Source organism: Mus musculus, chromosome 1 (genome assembly GCF_000001635.26).
Source record: "Mus musculus strain C57BL/6J chromosome 1, GRCm38.p6 C57BL/6J".
Classification (NCBI taxonomy): Eukaryota; Metazoa; Chordata; class Mammalia; order Rodentia; family Muridae; genus Mus; species Mus musculus.
This window is the reverse complement of record NC_000067.6, coordinates 143,734,337-143,750,163: the sequence shown is the minus strand read 5'-3', so window position 1 is coordinate 143,750,163 and position 15,827 is coordinate 143,734,337. Positions and strand designations below refer to the sequence as shown.

General features: G+C 43.2%; 1 protein-coding gene and 1 long non-coding RNA gene across 8 annotated transcripts; one reads left to right on the top strand and one right to left on the bottom strand.

Annotated features, from left to right (window-relative positions):
* Positions 1-485: 485 nt before the first annotated feature.
* Glrx2 (glutaredoxin 2 (thioltransferase)) lies at positions 486-10,940 on the bottom strand. Of its 7 annotated transcripts, none has more exons than NM_001038593.1 (4): positions 10,722-10,815; positions 8,453-8,516; positions 4,941-5,117; positions 486-3,656 (listed from the first exon to the last, which is right to left on the bottom strand). In NM_001038593.1, exons 2-4 carry the CDS (start codon positions 8,513-8,515, stop codon positions 3,525-3,527), a joined length of 372 nt encoding a protein of 123 aa, NP_001033682.1. In that variant the 5' UTR covers position 8,516; positions 10,722-10,815; the 3' UTR covers positions 486-3,524. The 7 variants fall into 7 exon arrangements, with proteins under 7 accessions (NP_001033682.1, NP_001033681.1, NP_075994.2 ...); NM_001038592.1 differs by lacking the exon at positions 10,722-10,815 and adding an exon at positions 10,406-10,596; NM_023505.2 differs by lacking the exon at positions 10,722-10,815 and adding an exon at positions 10,480-10,549.
* Positions 10,941-10,997: 57 nt separating this feature from the next.
* Gm46161 lies at positions 10,998-15,521 on the top strand. The gene is made up of 2 exons (XR_001779472.2): positions 10,998-11,164; positions 14,865-15,521. It is a non-coding gene; the product is annotated as a predicted gene, 46161 (long non-coding RNA).
* The last annotated feature ends 306 nt before the right edge of the window (positions 15,522-15,827 follow it).

The window sequence follows — 15,827 nt, the reverse complement described above, 5'->3', positions numbered from 1 at the left end:
ATGCATGCCTCATGCAGTCCTCCTTCCAGCACTAACACAAGTTGTATCTTGTGCGTGTGTGTTCCTGAGTTTTATCTAGCATTTCTTTGTTATTTGTGCACACATACATATGGACAGGGCCTATGAGAGTGAGCCCTCACATGGACAAGTCAAGAAGGACTTTCAGGAATCATTGCTCTCCACTGCGGGTCCCAGAGACTGAGCTTAGATCATGGGCTTGCTTGGCAAGCACTTCTACCCATACAGCTATCTAGACTCCATTATTGTAAATGTTCGCAGAGGCTAAGTCTTCTGTTACAGTCTTGGGTCTTTTTGCAAAGACATGTCAACCACTACAAAGACTAAGTGAGGTCAGCGCCCTTCACTTTCAACTCTTCCTGTCAGTGAGTAGTCCTGGTTTGCAAATTCATTCCTTTTGATGCAGTGCTAGGTTCCAAGAAGTAATCTTTTTGTTTAAGTCACTGAGAATAAAATTCAGCACACAATTAAGCAATCATTGGAAGAGTTTATTTCTTTTTTTTTTTTTTTTTTTGAGACAGGGTTTCTCTGTGTAGCCCTGGCTGTCCTGGAACTCACTCTGTAGACCAGGCTGGCCTCAAACTCAGAAATCCGCCCGCCTCTGCCTCACAAGTGCTGGGATTAAAGGCGTGCGCCACCATGCCCGGCTTTAAGAGTTTATTTCTTATATAAACTTATAATTGAAAATTAACATACCCTGTTACCTTCTATATTCTTGAGCCTTCTGACGATAAGGATTTTTTAAGAGCTGGGTTATTTTAACATCTGACCCTAACCAAGAATTATGTACCACACATCCTCTTGTTTCCCACAAGCCTAGGAAGAACTGATAAAACATTCTTAAGAATTAGTTGTATAGCTAAGTGGTATATTAGCCCAGTGGATATTAGCCCAGAAGCTCAGAATACCCAAGATACAATTCACAAAACACATGAAACTCAAGAAGAAGGAACACCAAAGTGTGGATACTTTGATCCTTCTTAGAAGGGAAAACAAAATACCCATGGAAGGAGTTACAGAGATAAAGCATGGAGCAGAAACTGAACAAATGACCATCCAGAGACTGCCCCACCTGGAGATCCATCCCATTAACAATCACCAAACCCGACACTATTGCAGATGCCAACAAGAGCATGCTGACAGGAGCCTGATATAGCTGTCTCCTGACAGGCTCTGCCAGTGCCTGACAAATACAGAAGTGGATGCTCATAGCCATCCATTGGACAGAGCACAGGGTCCCCAATGAAGTAGCTAGAGAAAGGACCCAAGGAGCTGAAGGAGTTTGCAAGCCCCATAGAAGGAACAAAAATATGAACAAACCAGTACCCCCAGAGCTCCCAGGGACTAAACCACCAACCAAAAAAAACACATGGTGGGACTCATGGCTCGAGCTTCGTATGTAGCAGAGGATGGCCTAGTTGGTCATCAATGGGAGGAGAGGCCCTTGGTCCTGTGAAGGTTCTATGCCCCGGTATAGGGGAATGCCAGGGCCAGGAATGGGAGTGGGTGAGTTGGGGGGAATGGGAGGGGATACGGAATTTTCAGAGGGGAAACTAGGAAAGGGGATAACATTTGAAATGTAAATAAAGAAAATATCTAATTAAAAAAGTCTAATGTAAAAAAAAAAAAAAAGAAAAAGTTTTATAAGTCAGTGGCACCTGCACACCTGCCTGCTATTCAAGCCCTGGGTCTGAGGCTGAATACCACAAAAAAAGCTCCTCAAAGCCAAGGCCATATTATTACGTGGTTGGTGTAGCTGTGCATTTAAGTAACCTGCCTTTGACCTTACATCCTAATAAGATTACTAGTGACAACAGAAACAGTGACACCTTTCCCATACATAATGTGAGTTTTAGAGCATAGTAAAATTATATAATTTCTCATGATATAGTGTAAAATAAAGGAATAAAAATACACCATGTTCCTTTCCTACCAACATGACAGCTTAAATCAGGAGAGCTGTCTTAACTTCTATGTCAAGTTATCCAAAATGCAGTTGAAGTCCACGTAGGAAACATCTCTGACAGCAAGCCACTGTCTCCCTCCAAACTCTGCATGAGTCCCTAGTCTATCTTGACCAGAAAGCTGAAGCACTCACTCTGGGAAGTCCATGTTCTTCCTACCTGAGAAAGGCTCAGCATTTGATAACATTTCCAACGTGACTCTGAGAATCTGCTAGGAAATGCATCATTTCTTAAGCACTTAAAATATTCTTGACCAGAGGCGGAAACCATGACCAGACTAGCAAAGCATTGGAAATGTTTTCAGTTCTTTTAAATATTACTTCTTAAAGGTTAATTCTGTTTGCTAAGTTTATCTGAAATGAAGTCAATTTGAACAGTGTCTTCCTAGTTAGAGAATAGTAAGATAACAGAAGTGATTTTAGGGACGCTCCATCTGTGGGACTCAGACAGACTACCTGAGACTGAGTACTTTATGAAGAAGAGATGGACTTTCTCTAGGTCATCGGTCGGGAAGGTGAGGTTATCTAGTGAGGATTTCCTTGCTGTATCAGGACACTGCAGAGGAAGAAGAGGAAGAGCAAAGACGGGAGAGGTAAGGGGACAAACTCATCCTTTTATCAAGAACCACTCTAATAGAGCACGGACCCATCTGCCCTCAGGATTAAGTACTTTGTAAAGGCCTCACCTCGCGTACCATATCAGGTTATGTCATGTGTTTCCAACACATGATGTCTGTGGTGGGGCACGTTCGGACTATAACAAGGACCGTTAGTCTAAACTCTAATTCCTGTTTCTCTTAAGCATTCTCAAGCTGGGTGTGGTAGCTCAGCATATAATCCAAGCCTGGAAACAGGTAGGAGGACTGACTTTTGCGTTTGTGGCCATTCTGAGCTACAGAGTGACCCTGTCTCCAAAAGGAAAAAAAAAAAAAATTCCAGTAGCTGATACACATTCTGAAAGGTAGAATGTCCAACTGGCAACAGAACTAAATAACATTTCTGAACTGTTTGAAAAGCCCACTCTCACTCTATTGAAACCTTTTGCTTTCTGACCATGAAGTCATTAGCAGCTTGATGCCCCAACTAGAAACTTCATCGAATTCTACATATTTAGTATGTTTGGTGGTCTAGAACATAAAGGGTTGTCATGATATGGTATCCCAACCCACTGCACATCTGTACCACATTAAATTTTAAGGAAGCCACATGTCAGTCCTCAGCCCTGACAGCTAGTGAACGTGAGAAGTTAATTCCTGAATGCCATGGGGAGCAAGAGTTTAAGTGCGTACTCCCTCTTTGCTGTAAGATTCTTAAATTCTTAATAAACATTCTTTACTTTTGATGTAACTCCACCTCCTTTAGTTTTTTTATACCATCTCATGCTCAAAAACTGGCCAATCGGGAGATGAAGGGTCCAGGGCAATTTATTGTTCATTATTCTGAATCATCTTTATGAAGGCAATCCACACACTGAAAACAGCCTCAAGTCAAAGGTACGACTGCACTAACTAGCATTTACTGGTATGGCGACTATCCACATCATTCAATGTCTTTCCTCTTGTTTTTTTTTTAAATAACACTGATGAACCAGAGGCAGCAATTTCCCTTCTTTGTGAAGCCTGTGAGTGTCCGCTGCGCCTCCAATAAATCGTCCATTGACAAATATCCTGGGAACCTGTTGAAGAAGGAAAAGATAAATAAGGCCTAACCATCGGTGTCAGAACTGGTCCAGTTTTGGAGGGAAGTGAGGAAAAGTAACTTGCCGAATATAGCAACAGGAAAAGAGGTAGGAGACAAATCTAACGCAATCTAATTCTAAAGCCCCTGCAGGCTCCTACAGACCACACGAATTTTAAAAAACAAAATAAGGTGAGCCCGACCAGCCTCCAGGAGGTTCCTCGGGGTCTGCCTGCCCTTCAGAGGCCTGAGTCAGAAAGGATCAACTTTTCCTTCTCTCTGCCTCTTTCTTTGGGATGCTCCTCAGAACCTAAGTACATTTTTTCTGATCCTTTGAGCTTCCCTACTTTCTCTAAAGCCTCCTTCCCCGCCCCGCCCGCCCGCCAGCTGCTTGTCTCCCTTGTGTCTGACCTTGGTGCTGGCTTAACCAACTGGTTGCCTTTCCTTTCCTCTTCCATTCTCTCCCTCAGGCAACTACTGAGATTTTTTTCAGCTTGCGTGACCCGGCAGTTTTCCTTTTACCGCTAAAAACCTGTCCTTGAGCAGCAAGAAAGGAAGGGCAAGGTAGGGAAGTATTAATAACGTTTCTGTGGTTCCGGTCTACGTGTTTCCAGGATCTCCTACAAAGCTTCAAACAAAGAAGGAAAGTGGCAACCATGACTAGTCAGTCCTCTGCCTGTTCATATCATAAAAAAAAATGCAGATTTCCAGAAGCTAAAACAATAAGCGGAATACACAGATATGCACAGAGACTGGAGAGTCCATTCCGGTCTGTGCTGTTCAAGAGTGGAAGGATAAATTTACCTCACAAAGACCTCCAAAAGGAGTTGGTTTTTTTTCCCCTTTCCTTTTATTGGATATTTTCTTTATTTACATTTCAAATGTTATCCCCTTTCAGCATGGCATCCCCAATGGAGGAGTTAGAGAAAGGACTGAAGGACCTGAAGGGGGTTTGCAACCCATAGGAGGAACAACAATATCAATCAACGAGACCCTCCAAAAGGATCTTAAGGTTCCACAAATACTCATGACATCATCCCCTGCCTCATGCCAGTCTGTCTCTGTCTCTTGTCTCTGTCTCTCTCACACACATACACACACACATTCACTATGCTGTTTCATATTCTATGAGGCTGGTTTCTTTGTAGATCTGCCATTTACTTATCAACGTGTAATCCGCTGAAATGTCAGGCTTGCTTTTGCTAGCAGGAAAGTCTAGTGTCCGGGGAGTGGTATGGCACCAACCCATCTCCAGGAGCAGCAGAGCTGAGACTGTACTCACGGTTCTTTCCCCAGTCATCTTGTGAAGCGCATCTTGAAACTGGTTGCCATATTCCAGCATATCCAACTCCACAGCCTTGTAGTTGACATTCATGTCATGGAAAATCTTCTTGGCCATGGAACAGTAAGAGCAGGATGTTTTTGAGAAGATCACCACACAATTGTTAGAAATTGTTTCCTAAAATAAAAAAAAAAAATAGATAAACACAAACAAAACCTTTTCATTCTCGACATTACCTTTTGCAATTAAATCAAAATTTGTAAAAGGATTATGATTCTGCGGTGGGGAGCACAACCCTGTGCTCCAGTGACGTGTCATTCATCTCTGTGTGGTATCTGTAGATTAAGGATACTGTTCTTTTCAAACAATGGCCATGGCCACTAGAAACAACTACAACAAAAGTATCAAAACCCTGGCTTCCTGAGAGTAGTATCAAGAATGAAACCAATGACAGTCAAGTCTTTGGTTTTGATCTCTCATATATTATGACAGCCAATTCTTATACTACAAACACTCCTGCATATTCTTGATGTCAAGAAGTCGTTTCAGCCTCACTGGAATCACTATAGGTCCACCCTGTATTATTTAAACTGCACAGATGAAGAAACTGCGGTACATAGGAAGATAAGTAACTGTCCTGGTTAGGGTTTTACTGCTGTGAAAAGACACCATGGCCAAGGCAACTCTTATGAAGGACAACATTTAATTGGGGCTGGTTTACAGGTTCAGAGGTTCAGTGCATTACCATCAAGGCAGGACCATGGCAGCATCCATGCAGGCATGGAACAGAAGTTTAGAGTTCTACATCTTCATCTGAAGGCTGCTAGGAGAATATTAACTTCTAGGCAGCTAGGATGAGGATCTTAAAGCCCCACCCACAGCAACACTCTTACTCCAACAAGTCCACACCTACTCCAACAGGGCCACACCTTCTAATAGTGCCACTCCCTGGGCCAAGAATATATTAAAGTATCACAGTAACCTACCTGCTATCCTTGATTAATAACTGTGCTAGCTGTGAGTTCAGGTGAACCCAGCCCTATAGTCCAGACACTTAATCTCTATTGTACTTCTCAAATGTTTTCAGAGGGGCTCAGGAGACATTTATTCCCTACTACCAATAACTTCCAGTCACAAGGAAATAAGGTGACATTTCTCCTTAAAATGCTCAGCTTTCACCAAGTATGGACAACAGCTTACTCCCTAAAAGCTATCGTGATAAGCTATGCTTTTTCAGGTGAGCCTGTGAAAGCCACTTCCAGACTGAGCTACTTGTTCAATTGTTTGAAGCCCAAGTTATAAGCAAGTTTCCATTTTTTAAAAAGATTTATCTATTTATTATATGTAAGTACACTGTAGCTGTTTTCAGACACTCCAGAAGAGGGCATCGGATTTCGTTTTGAACTCAGGACCTTCAGAAGAGCAGTTGGCACTCTTAACCACTGAGCCATCTCACCAGCTCCCACAAGCAAGTTTCCCAAATGACTCTATGATAGCTACCTGGGTTGCACTCTTTAACCACAGTCTCTCTCGGCTTTGGTGTACCTTTGTCCAGCCTACAGTGCTTTCTGGTAATTTTGTTGCGTTCCTTTTGTCTTGGTTTGGTTTGGATTTTTGAGACAAGGTTTCTCTGGGTAGCTCTGGCTGTCCTAGAACTTACTCAGTGTCCCAGGATGATCTCAAAGTCATAGAGATCTGCCTACCGCTGCCTCCCCAGGACTGGGATTAAAGGCATGGACCACCACTACCTGGTGTATCATTTCTAAGCATGAGAATGTCCAAGTTCTGGCATCCACATAGGTTTTCAATGGACAAGGGCTAGCATCTGAGCACCCGCCTAGGTGGTTCTTGCATGACACAGCATAAACAGTGACCTTAAGACGAAGACAGAAACACTAAGTGGGATACCCAGAGAGCTTCAGAACGTAGACCCACCCTGAGGGGTCAGAAGTGAGTCATAGCCTAGACATATGTGTGTGATCTATTCTATGTTCTTTCTCCTACTTTCTCAAAATATTTTACATTCTATCACAGCAAGGTCAGCCATACATGATAACATACTACATTACTGAGTCAGTTTTACAGACAACAGAACTGAGGCTGCGACGTTCATCGTCTCATTTCCTCCAACTCCGCACTACACCTGAAGCCAGTAATCTTCCACCATGCTATTTAGGTTAGAGGCACCGGGGCCTCTCATTTAGACTTGAAGGGATGAGGGCTGACTCTGAATGCTTCCTCAACACAGAAGCACCAATGAAGAGAGTCCAAAGTGAGCGGACCTCCAGATGATAGTGCCGGGGTTTCATAGACACTCTTCACTTTCAAGCCCACCCTCACAAAACGTTTCATGGCGCTGTTTCATATTTTAAAATAGCGAACGCCCCGTATAAGAAGCTTCTCGAATTGCTGCTGTACTGGGAGGACAGTGAGGCAGCTAAAACAAACTCAGACTCCCTCTGTGCGTTACTGGAAAGCAAAGGCCCAGGCTTATGGTCTGCCGCTGAGCTGCACCCTGAGGCCATAGCAGAAACAAAACATATGCAGAAGGTCCTGAGGGAGACAAAGATGCGCTTCATGAGCTGGAAGAAAAGAAAAATACACGTATAAGAGAAATCAAAATGGTTTTGATTTCATTTTTATATGCAAAGACGGATCTCAGAAGGGGGGGTCCGAAGAAGCCCTGAATTTTCCCTCTTGCTTCCATTTTCCAACTGCTAGGATGACAGGAAAATGAGGCCAGATCCGGCTTAACACAAAATTTCTGAGGCAGAAGTAATTAAGATGGACAGTGAAAGAGAAAAGAAAACAAGAGAATAGAGCCATGCACGGTACCCCAAAGAGAATAATTTACGGAGTAATTATTACACAGTAGGTGCTCCTCGTGCCCAATACACAATAACCTTGGCTCTGAAAGCCTCACTCTGAGGTCAATAGTAGACTTCAAGTGGGCTTGATGGAAAAAAAAAAAACAATTCAACCTCATAGATGGATTTCATTAAGAATAAATTTCAGCCAAGTCTGGTAGGCTAGGTCTATAATCTCAGCTATGTAGGGAGCTGAAGCAACATGTCAAGTTCAAGAGCAGCCTGCCTGAGAGCAGTTCACAGTTATTCCAGGCAACTCAAGGAGACCACACCTATATCCCCAGCTCTGGGAGGTGGGGGTGATAGGGAACGTAGAGACAGAACTGCTGGAGCACTATCTCAAAGGAATAAAGCAGATACCGATAGAGCAGGACACTGGACATCCCTCCTCTGGCCTCCACACAAGCATGCAGCCATGTGTATAGCATATACACAGAAACCACACAAAAAGAAAGAAGAAGAAATTTCAGAAACTTTAACCAATGAAATGGTATAGGACTTGTCACAAGGATAACTTTGATAGCAATTTTTAAAATAGATATTACTTTAGTAAAATATTTTCCCAACTATGTCAAGTCTGGCCACAAAAGAAGTACATTAACCGTGTGAGCTATTTCTTCTTCCTCGGTCTTCCCCATCACTCACTTGGATCTGGTTCACAGGAGTAGTTGTAGACTTCCCCCAAAACGACGATGTGCTGTTTCCCATTCTAAAACAAATGAAAAAGATCAGCACAGTTAATGAGGTGACCCCCCAGCAGGGAAGACAACCTTAAATATGAATATGTCCAAATACACAAAGCAGGAAGAAGCTTTATCAGTACAAAACACCAGTTCTCAAAGTACTTGTCCGCTAACACCAGCAGGACCCACGTGCTTCTCTAAGCAGCCTTTCAATAAATTTTACCTAGTAAAACCAATCTCTGGTTCGATTGTTCAGTATACTCTTATTCTTTTTTTTTTTTTTTTTTTTTAACAGGAAGTTTCTCTGTGTAGCCCTGGCTGTCCTGAAACTCACTCTGTAGACCAGGCTGGCCTCGAACTCAGAAATCCACCTGCCTCTGCCTCCCAAGTGCTGGGATTAAAGCCACCACACCCAGCTACTTATATTAAGTGCAAAAGTAAGCTATTTTAAGTTTAAATTTTAAAGGCCCCAGTGAAAACACGTCCTAAATCACAGTGTAGAGTTTCAGTCCTGTTTCTGAATGAATCTGTATCAAATGGCCTTTCCCAGCTCATGTTAGCCCTGGATGATGAATATCTGCTCTACTTGGTCACTCTGTACCACTTCAAATAAGCTTGCAACAAGCATCACCTTCCGTAACAACAAAGATGAGTTAGAGACAGGAATCATTGCAACTATCTGTGCTTTTTCCAGGTAGAGAGAGGGTAGGAGGGGGTAAGAAGCTTGGAAGACTGCTCCCTACTTTGTGGGAGGCAGCTTTGAGAAAAAAAAAAAAAAAAAATGCTAGCAGGGTTTGTGAAGTTCAAAGCAGTAGGAAAGTGCCAGATGGCTTTGGCCTGGAAGAACGCTGGATGGCATCAATCCAGTCTATTTGGGTTTTCAACGCTAAAAACAAAATCTCTAATCTAGCATTTACCACCTCCTTAAACCTATGTGGCATTTACGACGGGTGAGCTTTTCTAAGAAATTAAGAGGACCAGCCGGGTGTGGTGGCGCACGTCTTTAATCCCAGCACTCGGGAGGCAGAGGCAGGCGGATTTCTGAGTTCGAGGCCAGCCTGGTCTACAAAGTGAGCTCCAGGACAGCCAGGGCTATACAGAGAAACCCTGTCTCGAAAAACCAAAAAAAAAAAAAAAAAGACCAAAGAGGCATATTCCCTGCCAAAGAAAAAGCTCCAAAAAAAGCACCCCTACCTTTCTTAAGGCAGTCCCTTCGATTTCTGGTTTAGCTTTCCTATTAAGGAAAGGGGCAGGCACCGCATAAATGCCCAATGAAATACCTCAACACTGATAAAGCACCAACTAGTCGCGCTCCATTTATGAAACATCTACTAAGAGGTGGTAGGTGGGCAAAGCAGGATATACACCAGATATCTCCAATAGGAAACAGTCCTAATGATCTGGCAAATGGTTAACATCACGTGACCAGCGCTTTCAGAAAGTAAGTCTCCCTGGAAGACAGGGGAGTATAGGATGTTGAGACAGACGTCTTGACAGCTGCCTAGGCCAGGCCTGATTGGCCATCACTGGTATGCCAGCCCAGGGTTATGCTAAGGAAGGAAGCCAGGGAAAGCAATGCTCCCATCAAGCCAGAAACCACATCTACAGGATGCCAGAGTTACTAGCTGCAAAGCCTTGGGCATTTAAAAGCATGAGTCAAGTTCACATCCTGCGACAGGATAGCAAAGACTTACAATCAATCTAAGAACGATAATATAAGTTCAATATAAGTTCCCACAAGCAGGGGAGTCTCTTTTCAGGGCCATCCAGGTCTACGCTGAGTTAAAACCACATGCTGTATTTGTTAAGCTCAGACTAGGACGTCTGTTGTTTGTCCCCCAAGCCGGCTGGGTCCACACTAACACTACCGCAGGGATCCACAAGCCCCGCAGGCCCGGCCCGCCCCGCCGCGTACCCCGAGCCCGCAGCTCCAGCCGCGCCACGCCGCCCCGCCAAGATCCTCCCGCTCGCCACCAGCCGCCTCCCCACCGAAGCCGCGCGGCGCCAGGACATAGCCAAAGGTCCCCGGCAGCCTCCGGGAGAGCAGCAGGCGATCGCGACCACGACGATGGAAGCCCGCCCCTCCGGCGGCCTCGCTCCGCCCCATCGGGCTGTCCGCGCCGCCGCCGGGCTCGCCGCGCTTCCTGGCTCCCCCGTCTCCGCGCGCCCACGCGCCCGCGTGCCCGCGAGCCTGCAGGTTCGCATCCTCGGCGGTAGAGCGAGGCACTCACCTGCCTGCCGAGTTCTTCCGATCTCTACCGAGTTCTCCCGAGCTCCTCACGCCCGCATTCAGGATTAAGAAAGAGGCTTAGGGAGAGCCACAAGAAAAATTACTCGAGGCAGGGTGGTGGCCCGGTGTTTACCTGAGGGTGGTAGGTAGGTCAGTCACCACCTCTGGTCAGACAGGTTTAGGATGTGAAAGATGGACCGGACCGGAATGTCATCTTAAGATTAATTTATTGATCCGGAGTCCATAGGCAGGTTGAATTGTACTCAGAAAGTGAAAAACACAGGCGGTCCAATGTTTAACGTTCTTTCCGAAGAAAGCAAGGTGGTGTTTTTAAAATAAACTGAAATTAGGAAACGAATTAGCCCAGAGACAGTTCATCATGGCTTTAACAGCCATGGCTGCCGCAGCTCCTAATGACAAACCTATCCAAGCCTCTCAGTGACGGTAATAATAGCCCTTTGTACGTGTTTTCATAAGTTCAGGGGGATCCGCCCTTAGCTCTATACACTGAGGATACTGAAACTGAAAGCCAAGGTCTAATGGTGTATCTAAAACTATGAACAATCGTTGAAACTATCCATACCTTTTTTTTTTTTTTTTTTTTTTTAGTTTTTCGAGACAGGGTTTCTCTGTATAGTCCTGGCTGTCCTGGAACTCACTTTGTAGAGCAGGCTGGCCTCGAACTCAGAAATCCGCCTGCCTCTGCCTCCCCAGTGCTGGGATTAAAGGCGTGCGCCACCACGCCCGGCTTATCCATACCTTTCTTGAGCCTCCATGCTGAACCCAAACTTAAGATTCATGTTGCCAAGGTACAAAATTAGAACTTCTGTTTATGGTTGCTCTTTTTTTACTTCCCTTGGTCTGTATATCATCAAATCATAAAAGATTTTCATAATCATCAAGTTAATTGCAAAAACAAATCTCCCAGGGGCATAACATGTTTTTTTTTTCATAAAGCCCAAATTTACTTTGAAAATCAAAGTTTGCTATATAAAATAATTTTACCAAGAGATAGCGACTTAGGAAAGTTACTGTGGCTTTTGTTGTTTGTTTTGAAGTAGAACTTTTGAAGAACAATTTACCTCTGGCTCAATTAAGGGAAACAATGTAAACCCCTCCCTCTTTCTAGAGATACATTGTTTATCCCCATGCGTCTCAATTTTACAATCCTCCAGCACCATCTCTTAAATGCTGGGATACCATTCACTACCATGTCTTCTGCGCAATTTAATTTTAATATACTGTAAATGAGATTTGTAGTGAGCAGTTGCTCTTTTAAAAAACATCAGCATGCAAGTACTAACAACATTATGCCTGAGATAAGCATCATGCATTGAGCTAGACTGATACTTTCCGACTTAGCTTGTTTCCTGAGATAGCTATAAGAAGAATACTTTTTGTCCACACTTGGGATTGTAAGTAAGCAAGAGGGCGCAGGCAGTAAAAATCACCAACTTAACCACTCCATGGCTAGAAGGAAAATTTTGGGGGAATCAAACTGTCAAGGCTGTGTGTGTGTGTGTGTGTGTGTGTGTGTGTGTGTGGTGTCTGTCTGTCTGTCTGAGTAAGGTAACTGAACTTTGGGAGCAGATTAAGGGAGGTCCCTGGTAAACAGGAGCTGAAGTTTTCTGTTTACCCACCGGGTCAGAGTCCTCTGTTCAGGACATTGTCAGCAGCACTATTGTTTTGAGAAGTTGCTTTGGACCAACAGTGATGACTTCAACAACATGAGGATTTGGGGGCCCGGAGGTTGTGGAGCATGTCTCTACTCCCAGACTGGAGAAGTAAAGGCCATCCTATCTCCAAGTGTGAGCCCAGTCTGATCTACAGAGCTAGTTCCTGGGCTAAACAGTTCTCTGTTTCAAATCCCTGTCTCAAACAAACAAACAAAAACAAAGCAAAAGGAGGAGGAGGAGGAAAGGAGGATTTTGGCAGAGAAGATCATTATAGTTACTGCCCTCGGGAGGAGAGTTATATGGAGATATTACTGACAGTGTAACGTGTTACTTATACAAGAAAAAAAAAGTTCTAGATATTTAACATATGGTTCTAACGTACAGCACTGTAAATAGAGTTAGCAATACTGTATTTCTTGAAACTTGCTAAAAATATTGCTCTTAAATTTTCTAGCAGGAAATAATGAAGCTCTTAGGAGTAATGGATATGTTAATTGGCTTGGTTGTTATAGTTACTGTACATTAAAACATCAATTTGTGGGCCAGAGAGATGGCTCAACTGCCAACCCCTTCAGTTGTACTCTAGCCTGAACATAGGTACACACATACACACAGTGTTTTTAAAATGATCAGGTTGACAGGGCTTGGTAACTCAAACCTTTTATCCCAGCACTTGGGAGGTAGAGGCAGCTGGATCTTTATAGTTTTAAGGACAGCCTGGTCTACAAAGTGAGTATCAGCCCAGCTAGGGCTGATACACAGGAGAAACCCTGTCTCATGGGGAAAAAAATCAGGTTGTGTTGTGCTAGAAGCACGGCTCCAGACAGAACACACCAGGCCAAATGAGGCCACGTGAGGTTTATTGTAGGAGAGAAGGTGGTGGCGAAGAAGAAGGGGGTGGGGTGCAAGAGAGATGATCAGAGGGGTTTTCCTTTTATTTGGATAGTGAGGTAGCTGCAGGTAAAGTTGGGAGGTGAGCCAAGTGGATTCTGGGAATATGGTGGCTGTTGTCTTGGCAACAGGTGTGCTGGTAGATGTCGCCTAGGTGTGATGTCACTGAGTTTGGAATGGATTCAGATAGCAATAGGCTGTACACCGTAAAGAACCTTTTGTCATATTTACCTTAGTAAAACTGAAGAGAAGTAAATGGAGATAGGTGATAGATAGATGATAGATAGATAGATAGATAGATAGATAGATAGATAGATAGATGATAGATAGGTAGATAGATAGATATAGATAGATAGACAGATACATAAATATGTAGATACGTAAAAACATAGATACATAGATTGATAAATAAATGATAAATAGATGATTGATAGATGTGCTGGCTCTTTGACTACATAGTGTGAGTGTAATGAGGGAGGTCTATTCAAGACCAAGAGTATATCGGTAAATACAGCCAAATGAGTTTGTGATGGTTAATCTCAACTTTTAATTTTATGAAATCTAGAATCACACAAGAGGCCTCTGAGAATGTGTATATTATTAGAAATATATTTTTCCTCTTATGACAGATTTTAATTACAACTTCCCCCTCCCCCAACTCCTCCCAAACCCCTATTTCCCTACCCACCCATGCCCTTTCTTCCTCATTAGAATGCAGTCACTTTAAAAAATAATTAATAAAATAATACAATAAAAATAGGACAAAACAAACAAAAGTAACACAAAACAAACAAAAGAAACAGAGCCAAAAAAAGCACAAGAAACACATATAGAAACAGAGATACATACATTTGCACACACAGAAATCCCATAAACTATATAAGCAAAGGGCTTGTAAGGTAAACAAACAAACAAACAAAAAACCCAAAAACCCGACAAAGCATTGTAAGACAAAGAACTTTCAAAATGCTGTTGAGTTTTGTCTTGGATATCTACTTGGCCTGGTGAAACTCAGAGAAAACCACTTTCTCATTTATGAACAGTTACCAGCTGGAGATAGCTTCCGGGTTAGGGATGGGGCTTGTGTCTACTTCCCCTCTTGGTACTGGAACTCTATGTGGCCCAGAAGTGGGTGTGTTCTGTGCATGCTTACAGTCTCTGTCAGTTCATATGAGCTTTGCTCTGTTGATTGAGAAGGCCTTGATTTCTCATGTCCTCCATTCCCCCTCTGATTCTGTTTTTTTTAAAGATTTATTTATTCATTTTATGTGTATGAGTACAGTGTAGCTATACAGGTGGTTGTGAGCCATCATGTGGTTGCTGGGAATTGAACTCAGGACCTCTACTCACTCCGGCCCAAAGATTTATTTATTATTATATGTAAGTACACTGTAGCTGTCTTTAGACACACCAAAAAAGGGGATCAGATCTCATAACAGATGGTTGTGAGCCACCATGTGGTTGTTGGGATTTGAACTCAGGACCTTCAGAAGAGCAGTCGGTGCTCTTAGCCGCTGAGCCATCTCACCAGCCCCTCCCCTCTGATTCTTACTATTCTTTCTGCCTTCTCTTCACAGGGTTCCCTGAGTTTGAGAAAAGTGATTTGATGGAGACCATGTTGGAGAATTGTCTTGCTTAGGTCCACAGGATAGAATCCTCGTATACTCACTCTCTCTGGGTAGCAGCAATCTCTACGTTGGAATGATAGATCTTACAAAAAGAAAAAAACCAGTGGGCTGAGCACAAGCATTCGTTCGTTCCCTCTCTGCCTCCTGACTTTGGATACAGTATGACCAACTACATCCTGGATGAATGTTGAAATATTAATTCAGATCTGCAAAGACTAGCTCACCAGGTTCCATCCCACTCTGCTTACAATCAAACTAGTCTAGTAGCAGTATGTGCTTCTTGTGAACTGCGAGCTTTCCTCCCTTAAACGATGCATTTGTTCCCTTACCCCACACCCTTTACACATAGCCAATACATAGGCTTACTGTAACCAACTTATACTTACCATCCCCAAATTTTCTTCAGAAAAGTGGTCTTGGCTGAAAGGACGAATTTACTACTCTATATCTAATCTTACTACTGGGAGCTGCTGAAACGTATCTGAGGACCCTTCCTTTCATTGTACCAGCTCAATAAACTCTTATTTCAGAGAGCCCTCAGTCTCAGTAATTTTGAGTACTAATCAGCAGGATCAAAATAAAAGAACTTAACATATCTTCACTATATATTTTTTTGTTTTTTGTTTTCTTTCGAAACATCGTTTCTCTGTGTAGCCCTGGCTGTCCTGGAACGCACTCTGTAGACCAGGCTGGCCTTGAACTCAGAAATCCACCTGCCTCTGCCTCCCAACACTATTTCTTTCAAACTTGTTTCTATACATTTTAAATTTTTTTAAAAATTAAGATCATTTTATTTGGGGCACACATATGTTATGTGGTATGTGTGGTGTGTAAGTATGTGGGTACACCTGTGCTTTTAGAGATAGGAGTATGTATGACACCTCCTGTGTCTTTTTCAACTGCTCCCTACTT